The sequence below is a fragment of the Echeneis naucrates genome, chromosome 1 (genome assembly GCF_900963305.1).
Source record: "Echeneis naucrates chromosome 1, fEcheNa1.1, whole genome shotgun sequence".
In the NCBI taxonomy this organism is placed as follows: Eukaryota; Metazoa; Chordata; class Actinopteri; order Carangiformes; family Echeneidae; genus Echeneis; species Echeneis naucrates.
The window spans coordinates 11,733,002-11,752,434 of NC_042511.1; the positions used below are offsets into that span (position 1 = coordinate 11,733,002).

Here is a 19,433-nt window from a genome sequence, read left to right on the forward strand (position 1 = left end):
ACATCTGCTGTGACTGGAAAGCATAACGCCCATAACATAAGATTGGAACACAATGCACTGGTCACCTCTGTACATATAAATATGGTATGACGCTTGGACGTGAGTTTAAGTATCTAATCTACGCTGTCCGTCAATCATCTTGTTTGTCCCTTTGCCTCATCAGTTTGGGTCGCCACTTGAAATGTCTGTCAATCCTGAGGAACTAAAACAAAATGGGTGAAAAAATCCAGTGAAGAGATTCACTAGAGAAGTAGAGTCGACACAAAAACACCACATTGGTGACTGCATAAATTTAGTAACTTGACAATTTAAACATTTTTTTTCTTCAAATAATACTAAATGGCAACAAATCCATTTAATTCATGCTGATTCTTTGAGCAACTGATTAAACATTTCTTATTTAACCTTTAAACCAGCTTTACCTGAATGCCACATAATATTAAAGTTGTTTTCGTAAATGACTATTAAGTTTTTGATTAGGTCAAATACTTGCAGGCGAAATTGTTGCAAAGAGCAAAGTGCATCTACACACCGGTCACACTCCTGATTGCTTCCTCCATTTGGCTCTGGGGAAAATATAGCAGATAAAGTGCACTATGTCATATAAAGAGTTTAAGATATTAAGTGAATATTGTTCGTAGGAGATTAAATCTGCTGCAGGAAACGGTTAGCTGTCATGCACACATTAATTTCTCATGATTTACATGACAAAAAGCAACACTTTACTGACAATCCATTTTTAAGACAAAACTTTTTTCCCTTTTTGTATAGTTTTGAATGACTGTCACAAGTGATGAAAAACACATTTGAAAAGATTATTTATTTTAGTTGCTCAGATTTTATTCTAAAAAAGGCAATTTATCAAACTGAAACAATCAGAGAGTAAAAAAGAGCATTTATTGATATGAATGACACCAATGAAAACCTGATTTTCGTAGTTATCTGATTGAACAGTCTGCTCACGTTTTGCAAAACACTCAAGAGTACGAAGAAAAAGTCCCTTGGCACAGTAAACATCAGGAAAAAAACTACAGTTGTCTAATTTAATATATGTTCAGATTTATGTTTCGATGCATACCTGACCTAACAAGTACTTTACTGGCAATCATCTGTGTTACTTACTCTACATTCTTATTTGTCAGAATGGACGTGTACTGGCACATGAACAGCAATCAGTAACATCTTGAGAAAAAAAAAAAAAAAAAACACAACCAAAAAAATGAACAAAGAAGCTATCACCAAGGACACATTTGCACCAAGTGACAGATCACCAGAACAATGGCAGGATGTCAGAAAAAACAAATACATCAACACTATTGCACACTGTTATCACTTGTAAACTGACAAACTGCGAATTTGTCGTGTCATATTAATCTTTAAGGATCATTTCACCTTTTGTGTAAGGGTAAGGGTCACGCATCTCACCGGGGCGCTTTCCAGCTTGTACTCCAGCAGGCTTCCATCAAGCTCCTCTAAATCTGCCCACTCATCAACACACACCCCGCCCCAAAGAAGAAGGAAAAATAACAACAACCCTCAAATGGCCTCAAAAACAAAGGACACCACTTATAAAATCAAACACGGTCTGTTCTGTCAGCTAGGTGTTTTTCAAAATGTACTTTCCTCTGTGGTTTGTGGTAAGATTTTACATTAAAGGCTTGAAATTAAAATGAATGGCTAACTTAAACTTCCTTCAGTCTGTTTCTTGTCTGGTTACCGTTCATGATCTACAGAAATAACATCGTAATTATTGCTCACAAACTCAAACCAACTTATAGGGGAAACTTAAGTGGAGCTGACGTTAAATGCTGGTGCTCATGTAGGCAACATGAAAAGTAGGGCACAATCTAAATGCATAACCAGTCACCTAGTTGTCTTCCCCACCTGCCCTGTGGTGCAGCACAGCGTTTTCTCTACGTGCAGACCCTCCGCTTATCATCAAACAGCTTTCGGACAGTGTAGACCTGAGAATGGGGAAGTAAACAGATATTGCATGTTGTTAAGCTTTGTGAATTAAACTTCAATTTTTAAATCCTCAGAAATGTCATCACCCCCACGTTCTCCATTTACCTGCGTAAAGGCCACACACAGCATCACCAGCACACTGGCACAGGACCAGAATGAGACCCTCCAAAGGTTATCTTCCAGAAGGTTTCGGTCCCGCGCCTCAAAAGCCCGCAACACTGTCTGCATCTGCCGGCTGCGCTCCAAGCGTCTGTGCAGAGAGTCCATGGACTCCTGAGGAAATGGGGAGGAAAGTTTCAAAGATTAACGCAAACAATACCTGTAATGAGACAGAGGAAGTAGGAGTAACAGCCTGATGGACAAGATAGTCTCATCTGTTAAAACATTAGATCAATGTGATCACTGTTGATGTCTGACCTCCGCAACTGGATCATTTCAACTGAAATTCAGGCAATATAATTTGTTTTATGTGCTTTTTTACATAATATCAACCCATCAGCTGGCAAAGCTTAGTATTGGTGAACGCAACCACTGCGGTGGTTTGGTTTGGTTCTTGTATTATTAGCAGAGGAACCGCCAATATTCCCAGCTGGTTTGGAATGGACACACTTTGGTGAAAGCTTACGGCTGACGTTTTATTTTCCATATTGTCAAAGAGAAACCCACAAGGAAACCGAAACCAACAGAGCTTACTGGCCTACTTCCCCTATAAATGAAAGACAACAAAAAGACAATGATGAAAAGTGGTTAAAAGATACAGTATATGGTTCAATTTGTTTAATTGATTATAAATATGATAATAAAACAGCTGGACACTTATCTTCACAAACAATCCTCAAATGGGAGCTAGTAGTCAATTTTTTTGGAATTATTTTCACACATTTTTTGAACTAGTGAGGACCTTGTGAACAAGATTGACCTCAAATAAAATAAAATTTAAGTCAACAAACCCCCCCCCATTTTCACTACTGGTTTTCTTTATCGGGCAACAGAGCAAAATCTGACGGGAAATGCAGAACAAGATAGAGCCCATGTAATATGTGCCTGACGCATTCTACTCTCATCGGATCATCCTCCAGTTAATGTATGTTTATTGTAATGACAAAAAGTGACACCCAGTGAAACAGTGCAAAACCAAAAGTGCATCGGTGTGTGCTAAGGAGATTGGAGACAAGAAAGGAAGCGCGTGCCAAAGAGGAACAAGACATATCTGCAGCCACACAATAAATTACATGTTACAAGGATTAGTTAATTGTTAGTTTTAGACTTTTGGTGGGGTAAAAACAGAATAATGCCAGTCTTTTGAACAGCCAAATTATCGAAGGAGCTTAATAGTTAATGAGCGAACACAGACAATGATCATCTGGCTGATTATTTCCAAGCGATAATTAATATTATTTGATTCAGAGAAAAATAGTACAAGCGTAAAAGCAGAGCTGATTAATTAAACCATGGCAAATCTTGATCTGCGCCACAGCACCATTCAATTCTCTAATTTCCTTGCCAGGATGTACAGATATTTTCTGATATTGTCATCTATTCCGGCAGCAGGGGTTTGCTGAATCCGTGGACTAGACTTTCTTTGTTCATTGATTTTCAAATCACAATAATGCATCTCACCCGGATGTCTTCCAGCTTGTACTCCAGCAGGCTTCCATCAGGCTCCTCTAAACCCGCCCACTCTTCATCTCCACCCACATCCCCTCCTTGACCCTCGATGATAATCTCAAAGAACACCATCTTCTCCGAGAACCGACTGAAGCTATTGTCGAAGCAGATTTGATAGTCTCCCTCTTCTGTAGGCTCCACCCTAGAATAACATGAAGTAATATACAGTCAAACAAACAGATCCATCACAGCTGAAATCGTAAATATGATTCAGGTTTTAGGTTAAAGTGAGAAAGCACTAACACATGAACTCCATCAGAGCGACGAGCCTCCATGATGACCTGGATGCCTTCTGGAGAGAGGATGGTGAAGTCAACATCCATACCAGCACCAGCTATCACCTGGATGTGCACACATAAAGACATAAACACACTGAACAGCTGGCTCACAAACCCACAAAAAAATATCTGTACAGAGACAGCAGACAAACTGCAGTTATATGGTGTGTGTAACTGTTAGGTCGGCAGGTCCCACCAAGGCAAACATTTTCAAAGGAGATTACATGCGTGAACATAATATTGTCTTAAAGGCTCTCCCTCTAAACAAATACAGTACTGACCGGTAGTATTTACCTACTCATTACTGGGTTTGAGCGTAAATAAAATACTTTAAAATCCCATTCACAGCTGCTCTAGACTGTATTTAGCACCCTCACACTTCATTGTGACATTGATTTAAAAAAAAAAAAAATCTATTAAGCTGCCATTTCTTCTTAACAGTTTCTTTCTGCAACAGACTATCCAAACATTAAGTCAAGGGCTATTCTTCACCTGAATAAACACAATCCCACCAAAGCAAAGACTTTAAATAACAAATAAATAGCGGGCGTGATTGAGGGATAGAGCGGATGCCACCATATCACAGTGCTGGGTTTGGTTCTGGCCCAGGTTCTCTGCTGCCTTTTTGTCATATTCGTATCTCTCCCTCTCTCTCTTTGGCATTTCAGCCACTTATTTGTTGAAATAAAACCATAAAAAGTTCATAATTTTATATATATAAAAAATAAATAAACGGCAAAAATGTTTAATCAGAGATTTCAGTCTGTACTTTTTACTTTAAATCGTGATGGGTTTCTGAGTAATTATGGGTATTTATTCATTTTCTTTCATCAGATCTGGCATTTTTTAATTTCAGTTTATTTTGTCAATATTTTTTCATTTGTAATCATTTTGCATTTAGAGAAAAGGCGAAGGAAAAATTTTAACTGTACAAGGAAATGAACTGTGTTTATGAAAATCAACTGATGGTTTGATAGTAACAAGTAATTTAAGCAATTTTATAAGCCAAAATGCCCAAAAGCAATAGTTCCAGTGTCTCTAAGGTGATTAGATTTTTTTTTTTTTTTTTACCTTTGCTTTGTCTGCTGCCACATTAAACGGATAATTTAGGGGCTATGGGAGTGATAGTTGGAAAAAACAGGATAGTTGGAAATGTTTTGGAAATACTGATGCAAATTTTCAAATATTTGACTGAGTGAGGAACGAGAAAACAAATCTTGCTGCAGATGATGGAAACAAAAGTCCACAGAGCTCACATTGTTCCTGAAGGGCCATGAATCCACTCAAATAACGTGGCCTTCCTGTACATCGACATTAAGTTGAAGTGGCTTTAACTTTGCTTAGTGTTTCAGCACACAGGATCAGGATCTGGCTGCAGTGCTTTCACCTGCTGGATGACCGGAGACTACCAGGATGTGAAGGAGTATGAACACAATGACTCATTCTGATTTGCAGAAGTGTGAGCAGCCTGTTATCACAACCATCATCATCAAAGCACTTCCTGAAACATCTGGATATCACCGATTTTTTTTATCTACTTAAATCTTAAAGTGTGAGATGAACAAAATCTGACTCGGCTGTATGCATTTTCACCACATTTCCCTCAGCTCTCTGTAAGATGCGAGCATCTTCATCTGATGGTTATCTGTGAGTTGCGTCACCGGTCCCGGTGTGAAGTTATGACCCCCCCTCCCTCCTCCGGCCCATCACGGTAGCCGGTGATCGGCACACAGTTACCTGATACTCGACCTCCATCGTGCCGTTTTTGATCGCCGTTTGAAAGAAACACTCCGACCTTCCGGCCGGCAGCAGAAACGTGAACTCGCTGTCCTGGCTCTGTCCGAAACAGCGGACGGACCCGAAACACCACCCGAACAGGACGGCGACGGCGAAGAGCCGCCCCCCGCTGCCCCCTCGGCCCCGGACGAGCTCCATGCTGCGGATTTCTCTCCAAACACGGCGCTATCTAAGTTCAGCCATCTCCCTCGTCCCTCTTCCGCAATGAACTTTTCCGCTGCTGTGATTGGACGGCGGCACGCCGACGAGGGCAACGCCGCGGACCAATCGGAGGAGGAAGAGTAGCAATCGTCCTCCAATCGGCGCAGCTCTGATCCGCAGGGGCGGAGCGGGCCGCGAGCCGGGCGGAGGCCCGCGCGCTGCAGGGCAGCATGGTGGGGGACTGGAGCTGGAGCTCATCGATAAATACAGCATGAGTGTTGTGTGTTTGTGTGTGTGTGTGTGTGTGTGAGTGTGAGACGCTTCTCTCAGCAGACCTGGCCGGTGCCCCACCCGCTTTAACCTGCTAAGTCACTGTGTGCTCCGTAAAAAAATGTTAGAATGAAAGTACAATCAGGTCAGCTGGGCCAATGGTCGTTATCTTGACATGTAGAATTACTTGGAGCAATACCATCATATATTTAGGTCACATTTGTGAATAACCGCTCTGAGGAAGTCAGTGTTGTGGAATGTTCTGTATTGCGTTTAGGTCCAGGAATATCTGGACATTGACTCAGTTTTCAGCATTTGGTTCTGTGCACCAACACAATGAATTTGAAGTGAAACAATCAAGATTAGCTTTAAGTGCAGACTTTCAACTTTAATTTCAGTGTATTTACATCCAAATGAGGTTTTTTTAGGCTTTTTAGGGGCCAAACATAAGAAGGAAAACGAACAAAATCATAAATCATATTGTAATTTTTAATACTTGGTCGCAAATCCTCCGCAGACAATGACCATCCGAAGTCTTGATCCGATCGGGTCTCTACTGCAGCTGTCTTCAGTTAGTGCTTGTTTGGGGGGTTTTTTCACTTCAGTTTTGTCTTCAGCAAGTGAAATGCATGCTCAGTTGGATTCAGGACAGATGCTTGACTTGGCCATTGCAGCACGAAGTGCCATCCACTGAGATCTGAAGTATTTGGCTCAATATGAGCAGATAGTATTGATCGGAACGCTTCAGAATTCATCCTGTTGCTTTTGTCAGCAGTCACACCATCAATTAATCCAATAGAACCAGTTCCATCGGCACCTCATTACACTACCACCACCATGCTTCACTGATAAGGTGGTATGTTTTGGATCTTGAGCACGTCCTTCCCTTCTCCATGCTCTTCTCCTCCCATCCCATCTCATCTGTCCATAGGATGTTGTTCAAAAACTGCTCATGACGTTTTACATGTTGTTGTTTTGTTTTTTTTTTGGGCAAAGTCTTCCTGTTTTTGAGGCTCACTGATGGTTTACACCTCATGGTGAATCATCTGTATTCACTCTTGTGAAGTTCTCTGTTAATTGCTGACTTTGACACTGGTACATCTATCTCCTGGAGATCGTTCTTGATCTGGCCAGCTGTTGTGAAGGGAGTTTCTCTTGACCAAAAGAAAGGAAAGGATTCTTCTGTCATCATCTTTTGGAATCGTTGAGCTCACCAGCGAGTTCTTTCTTTTTAAGAATGTGCCAGTTATATGACTTGGCCACACTTAATGTTTTTGCTAACTGATGGCTTTGTTTTGATTGTTTAGCCTAATGATCACTTGCTTCACTGATAGTGACAGTTCTTCAATTCATATTGAGACGTGTGTGCAGGTGTTATGGAACTGAACAGCTGCCATTGTCCAATGACTTTTGCTTCCTTAAAATTTGGAGGACACATATAAATGTGCTGCATCATTCACCTGAATCGGATGTATAACCCTTCAAACTAAAACTGAAAATCTTCACTTCAGGCACATCTTGATTGTTTCATTTTAAATCTGTTGAGGTGGTGTACAGAGTGGAAATGGTGAAAATTGTGTCAATGTCCAAATATCTATGGACCTGACAGCATAAACTAGATCTAAAACTAGCTAAACTAAAAAAAATGACCTAGTCCATTCAGGACATACATGGCAACGTGTTGACACATTTCTTTCCTGAACACTCTGCTCCTCTGAGCGTCAAAATAAAGTGACAGCTGCCCTAAGAAAGAAAATATATTAAGAGCTTGGGAACCGTTGAGTTAACCAATGAAATGATCATATGGAAAAATGGATGAAAAAAACTCAACAGTATTCAGAGATGACGATAATAATGCAGTGTTTCGTGTACACCCACTCGTAATGATGAACACTCGAGCCCCTCAGGTTTTGGCACTGTGTTTCCCTTTTAGCTCTGACACACTATTCTTTCTGTAAAAGGCATTCAGACATTTTTTTATGAACAGCACTGGTATTAAAAGTGCTATTACTAATGATAGTGGCGCTAAACCAGGGAGTCTGAGCCTGCACGAACAGGACCAGGACCCTGCAGCTACACGAAATTCATCAGTATTTCATTGATTTATGACAGAAGTCCACAAAACTAGCATTGCTTTAGTACTAATGTGAGGATGGTAAGCCCATCTATGTTTTATCACAATTTATTATTTTTAACTCAGGGAACTTTGTTTGACTCCTTGGATGAGAATGTACAGTAAATGTGGGAGATGGGTATTTTGATCATTTTAATTTGCACTGTACACTTACACCCTGTATGTTTGTCTAATCAGCCCACTTGTGACCTTTAATGTTTGTCATGACTCTCTCTGCAACCAAGTTTACCTGCAGTACAATAAAATAAACTGACCAGACCTGACTTGACACCCATGGACAACAGCAAACATTTGCCACAGACAAATCTTTCTCATTATCATATAAATACGCACTGCAAATCCTTTGAAGGACAAAGGGAATGTGTGGAAAATGCGATTTGAGACCAACGTGGAGAGTACTGTCCCAAGTGATGACTGATTTGATTAAAAATAAAAGCATTAAAATACTAAGAATGAAAGGGAAAACCCAGGTTTCCTGGGTCTGTTGAAATGGTGTAACATTTCCCATAAATATACCTTTTGATTTTGCAACACATTTAATAATGCTATCATTTACACAATCTTGTGTAGGAGTGTCCCTGCTGTCACTCCTGTGGCTCCATGACTGGGTTCATTTATTTCAATCTCTGTGTAAAAAAAAAAAAAAAAAAGGCCAAGGACAACTTCCGTCTGTCCTCCCTCTTCTTCATCTCCATTTAACATGATGTGCATGTGTGCGTGTGGGTGGGTAGAAAAGTCTATTTGAGTGCAGTTTCAACATATGGAGTCTCTCATGTCAAACTGCCCCCTCATATAGCAACACAACAAAGGGTAATGAAAACAGACAGTTCACGTAGCACAAGTTTTGTGCAGGACAACACATTGATCGCATCTTTGTTTCCTTTTTGGTTTTTGCCTTGGTTTTGCATTATTTTATCACCACTGCATTTGAAACAAAAGTAGAAAAACATCACAGGAAGGATGTAAAGGGAAGAAAATGAAAGTAACAATAAGAGGAAGACAGAAAGAAAAAAGACAGAAATACATTTTTGTACCTCTACAGTGTTGTCTGTGCACATACATAAAGTGTTATATCTTTGGTGTTGCAAGCATTACAAAGTAGACAAAAGCTGGTTCCTTAAAACAGAAAACAAGTATTGATAAATCAGTCATAATAAAAAAAGAGGGAAGAGGAAAAAAGTACTTGCAGTGTAGCAACTCAGTACACAAAACATTGGAGGAAAGCACTGCACTTGCCACATTAGGCACTTGAGCTGCAGCTTGCTTCACACTGTCTGCAGCCTTCTGCAACCCATATGCTTTTTTCAATCACTTCATAGTGTGTAGCTGACATTGTAAAAAAAAAAAAAAAAATCTGCCCCTCAAAATAAGAACAAGAGCAACAGGTTGCTCAAAGCATCAACTGGAGCCTTTGTATGGGCAAACACATGAGAAAGTAGGTGGCTGAATTTGTTTCACAAGTGTGACATTGATGGTCACTTTAATGTGTCAGGGCACAGATACATTTCAACCCGGATGTTGTGGTAGCAGACAAAATCGTGGCTACGAATTTGATGTTTTCACCTGCTACCCATCCACAACCGCATTTACTGTCACAACGAAGACGTTGACATCACCCTGCGTGATTTAACTACAATAACAACGCAGAGTAAGACAAAATGGATTGTGTAAATTTCTCTGAAGCAGGAAAAAAGCAGCCATGCTGAGAAAACAAACCTGAAGTCAGCAGATAGCATAAGACACGAGGTGAAAAATAGAAGAGAGAGAAAAGGAAGTGTCAGCCGAGGGATATCAACTATATTCTGTAGTTGTAGGGAGTGTCCCACACACACCAACTCACATGCACACTACTCACTCTCTCTGCCTCTTCCCCATGTCATCTTCATTTCCTCCTTACATGAGCTTGCTTTAAGAACAATATTAGTGATAGCTGACAGCAGGCGAGAGAACGCAGGAGGTGAGGGAGGACCGAAATCTGTATTTGGTTAAGTTAGGTTTTTTTTTTTTCCTCAGAAGGTGAGACATCATAGAGAAATTAAAACATATTTGTTCATCTATAGATGTGAACATTTGTCAATGTTATTCTTATTTTTTGAAATGTTGTTTGACTTTCTTTTTTGCTGTTATGTTTCAAAGCTGTTTCATAGGAGATTGTAAAAATTGTTCTGAATTGCTGGATGACTGACTGATCTGTGGAGCAACAAGGGTAAATTCAAATCCAAGATAGTCTTCGAGAAACTGCCTCCAACCAAAGGTAAGAATTATTTGCTTTCCTTTTGAGTCATTGGACATGGCATGGTTGTCTTTACTTGAGTGCTAGAAATCCCAGTGGCATAGTTTACACCATGAGCAGAGTGGAGAGGCCATATCTGTCTCATGGCTTGTCCTTAGTTTGTTAGTCTGTTAGTTATGTCTTTGTTTTACTTTTTTTTTTTGGTTTTTTTTTGTTCTCCATGCCTTTCTGTTCCCTGTTTCTTTGCTCAAACTAACCCCGGCCATGTCTCTTTCAGTATCCCTTTCCTCACCACATCGAGCTCTTTGACCTTTGGCCCCAGTGTCCCCAGAGGAGTGTGATGGCAGAGGGCGCTGTGGGTACCTGTCCCCAGGTGTTCGTGGTGGAAAGTCATTCAAACGGTGCCTTTCTGCCCAGCCAGAAGAAACAGAGGTGGGAAGGAGTAGGTCAAAAGATTTTTCGCATGGTAGTGGGACTGACTGTGCTGGGACTTATCGTGCAGGGATTTTTGATCTACCATCTGTACAAAAAAACTGAGGTGAGACCCATATCTGTGGCAGGAGACAGCTCTGTGTTTGGAAATGTGCTGGAATTCCCCTGTTTTCCTCTACGTCATAACCAGACTAGCGGACAGGCCATCACTTGCTCTTTAAGCCACACGCTATTAATGACCAATGTGTGTGATAAAATTCGTCTCGAGTTGTACTTCCCTTTCCTTTTGCTCTCAAGCACAACTGCACTTGTTAGACTTTCATTATGCTGTTTATTCACCTGGCAGTGATTTCATTGTCAAATATACTGTACAGTCCTGATATGCACTTCTGTCAAAAACGGAACCATTGAGTTCATTTCGAAGAACAGATATGAATAACAACACATACAGTATTCTAGTTCCTTTATCAGTCACCTCTGTGACTGAGCTGATCAGAAATGGTGCTTACTCTGCAACTACTTCAGTCATTCATTTTCATTTATGTGCTTCTATCTCCACACATATAAACGTTTTCACTAGGCACTTTCTGTTCTGCCATTTCACTTTTGATACCTCTGTTTGCAAACCTGCACAGATTGAGTTTCTCAGCTGCGTCTTTACTCTGCTCTCGCTGTTGCCAGAGACTGCACATGCACATCAGACTATTGATTCAAAGTCCCACAGCCTGATATAAAATGGGTGTCTGAGTTTTTTAACTTGATTTTTGTGTTTCAGGTTGTAACCCCAACGAAACAAGCAGGATCTCAAGGTATTTTTTCATTTTTAAATAAAATTATGTCCATTTTGTATATAGCTCTTGGAGAAGAAAAGCTATGAATAATGGGACAGATGAAATAATCTTTCATCTTTAACAGCTGTCATTGGCAAACACAAAACTTGTAAGATCACAATGCCATTTTTTTTTTTTTTTACATGTCTCACCTTCAAATTCTAGTGTGTGCTTCCCTCTGCTGATTCATTTTGTTCAACTGAATGGCTGGATGACCAATTGATCTGCTTTTTGCTTTCTTCAACAGAACACAACAGTAATCCCTCTGCGCAAACACGTATGGAACAGATCCAGCAGCGGCCCTTTGCTCACCTAATGGGTTAGAGCCTTCTCAAAACTCAAACCAAAACATTGTAGCTTACCTTGATCTGATCTTTTGCATTTTTTTTTTTTTCAAACATCCCTTCTTCATACAGGTGCCAGTGATCCCGCAGGAGAAAACAATGTTGTGCAGTGGATACATGAAGGCGGTGAGGCCATCACCCACAAAATGAACTACAGCAAAGGCAGACTGTTGGTGGAGAAGGAAGGTTACTACTACCTCTACTCCAAAGTGCAATTGAACACTGCTGAAGAATGCAATCTTATCCAGCACAAGGTTATGAAAGATACCAGAGCTTATGGCAAATATATAGAACTTATGAAATCTAAAAGGTTAGTCACTGTACCACTCCTCACTTCCTTCCTCCATTGTTGCATATGTGCCTGCATGAGTGCAACCTGTTTGTAGCTTCACATCTGTGCAGTTCACGGCAGGTTGGCATCAGCGCCGTCTTTATCATAGTGAAGTGATTATTTTTCAGTATCTCTTCCATGTTTCCTCTAGCTTGCGCTGCCGAGCTTCGAAATCTTCAAGTCCAAAGACTTCAGATGGGGATGATCTGTGGAACAGTTTCTTGGCTGGAATTTTTCACCTTCAGACGGGAGATCAGATTTTTGTCACACTGGAGAGCATACAAAAGATGCGCCCAGGACTTACAGACAACTTCATGGGCGCTTTCATGATATTTTCTTAGAAACATGAAGGCAGGCTTTGAGATCACATTCTGTTTGTGTGTGTTCATTTACTCCATATGCTGTTGTAAATATTACATGTCTAATATATACTATACTTAATGAATTTATAATTTATGAAAAAGTAACAGGCAGTTGTGACATCATAGAAAATATCTGATATTCAGATTATATAATCCTGCTAAATATGATTTCTAACAACTGTGTTACCCTTGTCACTGTTGTTGTTGAGTGCGCCAAATGAGTGAGTGTAATTTACTGTATATATTGTGTATTATATTGTTGTGTGAATAAACCTTAGAATCAAACACAAACCAGATGTGGCATAAGTTTCTATTAAAAAAAATTAATCAACAGATGAGTGGGATAAATGTTTTAAAAGGATTTGTTGTTGTTGTTGTTGTTGTTGTTGTTGTTTTTGCTTTTGAAGGATAGTCAGTGATGACGAGACAGAGTGGCACAGAGTGAACTGAGAACAACCTAAATGCAGACTGTTTGGAATCAGTTCAGATAGTATACACTAAGACAAACCAAGTACATGCACCTATAGAGGTCCAAATTCACAGCACATACATAGGAACCTGTGTCTGTATGTATATGTGAGGAACAGGATGTGGTTTAGTAAGGATGCAGTGAGGAGAGAATGAAATGGGGCGGGACTTGCATAAGTGCTGAGGTTGGTATCACTGACTCAGCTCTTCTTGTAGAGTAAAAGTGGAAAGTTTCACCTCAGGGCGGTCAAGTTGGAAAAAAAAATTAACAACCACAGATGCAAAGTACATGAGAGTTTGGCAGAGCGTTTCTGGCTGGGAATTAAGGTGGAAAAAGAATAACGCAAAAAAGCAAAGCGAAATAAACGCTTGATATATGGAACCACAGGAAACTGTGTAGACAGGTAAACAGACAGGTGTCAAATATCTCCATGGAGACCATTTCAAATAAGTTGAAACAATCTCCTCAGTCGCCCCAGAGCATTTGGGTCATTTCCTGCAAAGTGAGGCAGATAACTATCTGTGTCAAACTAATGCACAAACAATGCTCTTGCAGCAAAAGTAAGAAAACTTCTCACATCTCACGCTATTTTGATTCAACCCCCGCAGTTTTGTCCAGTGTGTTTACTTAAGTGGTTTATTTTCATTTTCAATTCATTTCCACATGTGTTCAGATTCCCTGTGAAGTTTTTGACTGCTGTCCTTTTGTTGTGCCATTGAAGTGCTGGGTTCCCATTTTATTTCTCTGGCACACAGACAATAACACAATTGCATGTCCAAAGAAACAAACCAGCACGTGTAGCAATGCGAGGTCAAACACAAGCAAGTCAACATGGACGTAAAGACTGAAGTGTTTAGCTGGGTATCTATAAAGTCAAATAGAACAATTGAATAGATTTCTTCTGCATAAAATGCTAATATTTGCCAAATATTTCCAAGGTAGATTTGCTAAGATGTATAAATGGTAAATAGTTTATATCAGTGTTGACCAACTTGGTGTCTCCTCCGCTGCGTTACAGGTGCAGCACTTTCTGGCACTTTACGACAATCTGTAGTTGGTCTGTCGCTGAATTGTATATTACAACACAACACACCAAATCAAGAGCCTAAAAACATGTAGCTACTAAACAAAAACATTGAGTGATGAGTGATCAATGATCTGCTAACTGAACGTAGCACCAAGTTGAGCTCTGAAACCCCTGAAGTTTGACCCAAGAAGTTCTGTTCTGCAAATGACTTAAAATAACTTCAAGATTAGCATTAAAAACCAGTATTCATCTCCAATGTTCAGAAATCTTCAGGGAAAGGAAACACACTTTTGAAATATCAAGAATTACCAACAGTTTTGAGTTCCAGTCAAGAGCTAAATGATTCAGTGAAAGAATTTATATGACTCACTGAATCTGGTCAGTCTCGATGCACATGTGTATGCATGACAAAAACACAACAAGTATTTCCCTTCAAAAAGAAAGTTTCTCAGCCAGAGGGCAGATACTCTAAAAGGAACTTCTTAGCGTGCAACAACCGGTCTTGAAGCCATATTGGGGACGTAGGACCAAATTATGAACAAAATGTTGACATTGTTTCACCCTTTAAATTGATGGCAAACAGTTCCCTAATAACACAAGCAGCACGTATCACAGAAAGTAATGGAATTTTTCATCTCATTGTGCGGCCTCTATCAGTTCTTTAAGGAAACATCTGTGCTAAGCAGCTCATCTTAAACTTTATTGGCTGTTTCATTCTCTAATGTATGAAATGTGAGGAATGGTTGACCTTTGGACCTTATTCAATGGGTCTGAAAACATTGAGAGCTGTGGGAGTGAATGCAAACAGCAAAGCATCTCATGCCCTTTAAGTAAATGATCTAAATGTGTAGCTTTGACCATAAACAGTGAATCTGTTGAGTTTCTAATTTTTAAAATCAATAGTTTTGAGGAGTAAGCGGCCATAAAGATAATAAATGGGGAATAAAGGGTAAACTCAGATATATATATATATTGTTACAGCCCTGGGGTCCTCTTGGGGGTGTTATAATATTAACCTGTGCTTTTCCAGCAGACACCCGATTAAGGAAACAGGATTGTCACCTGATCATGCTGGAACCTAATTGCCTTGGGAAGAGCGCATTGATGAAGCCAACAAGAGGAAGCACACCAAGTACCGGGAGCTAGTGGAGGAGTGCAGGTGCAGAGGCTGGAAAACATTCTACAAGCCCATAGAAATCCGTAGAGGATTTACAGGACATTCTTTCTGCAAGGCCCTCACTCAGTTGGGCGTCACAGGAGCAGCCAAGAAGAGGGCCATTCAATCTGCCAATGAGGCCGCAGAAACAGCCACTGGGTGTTTGGTTAAAGAGTGCTGATCTGCGGGTAGCTGCTGGGACACAAGTCGGGGCCTGATCAACCCTGGCTGGGTCTCCTGGGCGAGGGTGTATGTGGTGAGACCCCAGGCCAACACTGATGATGCATCCAAGTGCATCCTGGAGATGTTTCCAGAATACATCTGGAGAGATAGTGTGCGAGAGAGGGAGAGAAAGACCTGCAATGCAAAAGCAATTCTAGTTAAATCAAATTTTGCTGAATGCATGAGCCCACTAAATTTCTTTCAATTTGCAATCTGTATTTCATTTGAGACCGCTGCTTCATTCTGACAAAATGAAAGCCAAAACTAATATAGCAAAATAGCTGACAGTATTTATTTCAATGTAACATCTTAGGTTCATGTAACACAGGAGGTATAATCATTTCGAGTTTGTTTGCAGGCCTGCACAGTCTTTTTTTCTCTTCTTAACCACACAGTATGGTAAATAAACAGGAAGTGATGTATATCCAGTTCCCAGCATAGGCTGCGCAACAGCAGGGAAATTTCCCCCAGCTGCGCATTTCATTTATTCCACTGAAAACTTTGCTGCAATCACTTTCGATGCTCAGCGTTGGCCCGGTCCCCGTTTATGTCCATGATTACTGTGGATCACGATTACATACATTCAACAATGGGCAGTTTCTCCATTGGACTTTTTTCAAGTCCGTGCACATATAAAAGATATTTTAGCAACTTCATTTGGGACCTTTTTTTCACTGAAGTTGTTTTAAATGCATAGTCTTACACATTACTGCTTCTCATTTGATTTGACCATTGCACTGGAGAGATAGACTGTCTCCACTTAAAGTACTGCAGATTCAAACTAAGTCAGTAAGTTGCCATTTTGCAAGCAAATTGTCTTTAGGCATCCACCTTGGGCTCCTTTTGTACTTAACAGAGCTTTTAAGTCACATACAACCCAATATAGGCCACTTAAAAATGCAGTGTATTGCACATTGACACTAATGTAGTGGTATCTACACAAAATGCATTTACATAACATTTACACAAATATAAATACATACATATATATATATATATAAATATACACATATATATATATATATATATATATATACATATACATAAATAGTTCATTATCACAAATATAAATATACAGAATAACTCCTTTTGACACAGAATGAGTGTCTCGTGTTTTGCTTATTCTGCTTGCCTCTAAACTCCCACTACTCCTGAGATTCCATGTACACACCTCTAGTACTGCTAAATGCTTTAGCACCTTTATGCTCATTTTAACACAAGCTGGTCCTTGTACGGAGGCATGGCCACCAGGTCATGAGTACATCTGCATCTGGATACCACCCCAAAGTCAACGTTAGTCCACCTGGAACATCCCCAAGCCTGAGCCTTTGAACAACAGTTTCCAGTCTTTCAGTTCTTGTGACACTGCCATCTGAGTGAACAGGGGCTCTTTTTGCAGTTGATTCACTGTCCAGCACTTCCTGCTCACAGGTGTTGAAATCACCCCAGCTGGAAGCTCCACCTTGCATGTGAGCTTATCACCTACGTGCACGCTGAGCACGCCTGCGCTGCAGTTGTAGGTGCAGGTTAAGTTGAGCTCAACGTAAATGAAGTAGGTTCCTGCCTGCACTGGTGTCAGAGATTGTTTCACTGAGTCAAAGTGGAAGTTGCTTCCTACGGAGCTGCCGGCAGCATAATCGACTGAATCCCAGGCCATGGTGGAGTTCTTCAAGATACCTGCAGAAGTTAAGAATAATATTTACACAGCTCAACAGCAGGCATCACATTCCTTTATGGCCTTGACTTTCCTTAGCTCTACGTTGATACAGTCCAGGGACAGTTTAAAGAATTTAAAAATGTTTTGACTGCATTTACTGCTGCAGATGATCAGGGATCACAATATGAGAGTAGGACAGTCATATAAAGTAAATCTTAAATTCTTCCCTTCATCAGCAGTGAGGAGTCATTATGTTTGTATTAGGGAAATTATATTAGACTTACTTGATGTGGCTTCCAGGTACACAAATTTCTCCATCTGTTGATAAAACACAAAGCGATAAAAGGATTACAATGTGGACACGACAAACAAGTATAAAATAAAATAAAAAAAAAAAAGACCATGAAAATGACACCCATTGTTATTAGTTTCTTTCTCTTTCTTTTTTACCTTGAATGCTGGATTAGCTGTGGGTCCCCTCAAGAATGAAGTCTTCGCCTCAACGTTGGCAGACCGGAGCTTGAGCTCGGACTGCAGGCCCATCGCCACCATCCACCCGACGACGGTGACAACTGTCAGCGCCATGAAGAGGAAAATGATCGACATGACCAGACAGACGTCCAGACAGGCTCCCCGCCGGCGGCCGCTCTTCTGAAGAGACTCCGGGTCCATCTCTGCGCTTCGGTGCCCAAGCCGTCCAGTTACTTGTTTGTTTGTTTGTTTGTTTGTTTTTATTTGTCTCCGAAACAGCTTTGAAGTGTAGAGCCGTGAAAGTCGTCCAGCCCCAGCTGCTCCAGCTGTTGGATGTCCTATGTCCACAGGTTAGTCCTCCGCGTATGGCGCAGGTCAGCCAGGGGGCTTGAGGTGAATGTTGCGACTAGATGCTCCATTATGGCTTTTATAGCGCTGTGTGCAGTCGCTTCGGGGTTAGATGAGAGGGAAAAATGCGGAAGTCATGGGTTTCCCTGTCGCCTCCTCACACACGCCTCCTTACTTCACTGTTTGCAGAGTTGGTGAGAAACTCAGCGGAGAGTTTCCGAAGCTCTCTGCTGTTGCGCAAGTGAGGCCTGCTGTGTGCGCGGTGGAAAGCGAAAGGGAGAGGGAGCTGGAGCCTCCGGCTTCACTTTGTTCCGACAGTCACACCGAGATCCTGCCCCCCCACCGAACACTCCCGGACTTCAGTTTTCTATTCAGCTGCACCCCCTGGTCTATCTTTCTTGGTGGAAATTGTTTTGTTTCATTGTTTGGTTGGTTGTTTGTTTGTTTTGTTTGGGACACATTTATTCAAAGAAGCAGCTAATTTCCTGCACTAGCTGCCTTTGGGTGAGACACACGAGATTGCGTGAAGCCTGCGTTTCATCATCCAGCCTAAAATTAGTCCAAGCCCTCCAACCAACAGGCTTAGCTGTCCCACTTCTTCGCAACTACATGACATAAATCCATAAAGGAATTTCCCTTTTTTGTTTGAATGGGTGTGTGTGTGTGTCAGAGAGAGTGAGAGAGATAACTGAGTTTCAGTAGGTAGCAGGAGATCTGGCTCTAAACAAACAGAAAGATAAATTCTCTTTGGCATTTGGTGACTGTCTTGCCAGCCAATCGTGTTTAACCTGAGCTGAAGTCGATGCTGGGGAAAGCCCCATATCACAGTGAGAGAGAGAGAGAAAGGAAGGCATACCAAGACACAGAGGGAGAGGCGAGGCAAGACTGATCTCCAATGTAAATAATAAAAATAGGTGAAACACAAAAAAACAACCAGAGTGAGAAAAGATGTTCCAACATCTGGGTTGTTAATTTAACAGCTTCGTTACTCATTACCATTTCTGTGTGTACAGTCTTCGTCTGGGATCACCTTGAATAGAGCATTCAGGAATGATCATATATCAGCAGGAGGAGAAAAGTGGCTAAATGCAAAATATGCATCAACTTGCAACAGCTGCTATCAACTTCTTAATGCCTTGTGGCAGAAGGAGATGTTGCTAGTGCTAATATAAGTGCCGTTTTTATCTAAATCTACAGTAAGCCGTTGCAGTTAATGTGCAACTGTAATGCTTATGCCTGGAGTTTATTTAATTTCAACAGTTAACATTTTAAACCTATGATCCTAAACCTTTTATCGT

The 19,433-nt window shown here is 40.8% G+C and overlaps 3 protein-coding genes across 3 annotated transcripts; 1 reads left to right on the forward strand and 2 right to left on the reverse strand.

The window, feature by feature from the left end:
* Positions 1 to 878: 878 nt before the first annotated feature.
* On the reverse strand, positions 879 to 5,904 carry tmed1b (transmembrane p24 trafficking protein 1b). Its single transcript, XM_029502914.1, has 5 exons — positions 5,649 to 5,904; positions 3,877 to 3,974; positions 3,586 to 3,775; positions 2,071 to 2,238; positions 879 to 1,964 (listed from the first exon to the last, which is right to left on the reverse strand). The coding sequence occupies exons 1-5, from the start codon at positions 5,844 to 5,846 to the stop codon at positions 1,914 to 1,916; spliced, it is 705 nt and encodes a 234-aa protein (XP_029358774.1). The 5' UTR covers positions 5,847 to 5,904; the 3' UTR covers positions 879 to 1,913.
* Positions 5,905 to 10,132: 4,228 nt separating this feature from the next.
* LOC115047385 (tumor necrosis factor ligand superfamily member 14-like) lies at positions 10,133 to 13,066 on the forward strand. Its single transcript, XM_029508284.1, has 7 exons — positions 10,133 to 10,269; positions 10,390 to 10,507; positions 10,764 to 11,024; positions 11,694 to 11,727; positions 11,996 to 12,067; positions 12,165 to 12,402; positions 12,575 to 13,066. The coding sequence occupies exons 3-7, from the start codon at positions 10,827 to 10,829 to the stop codon at positions 12,762 to 12,764; spliced, it is 732 nt and encodes a 243-aa protein (XP_029364144.1). The 5' UTR covers positions 10,133 to 10,269; positions 10,390 to 10,507; positions 10,764 to 10,826; the 3' UTR covers positions 12,765 to 13,066.
* Positions 13,067 to 15,924: 2,858 nt separating this feature from the next.
* On the reverse strand, positions 15,925 to 18,387 carry LOC115044553 (uncharacterized). Its single transcript, XM_029503665.1, has 3 exons — positions 17,767 to 18,387; positions 17,601 to 17,634; positions 15,925 to 17,336 (listed from the first exon to the last, which is right to left on the reverse strand). Exons 1-3 carry the CDS (start codon positions 17,986 to 17,988, stop codon positions 16,954 to 16,956), a joined length of 639 nt encoding a protein of 212 aa, XP_029359525.1. The 5' UTR covers positions 17,989 to 18,387; the 3' UTR covers positions 15,925 to 16,953.
* Positions 18,388 to 19,433: the final 1,046 nt, after the last annotated feature.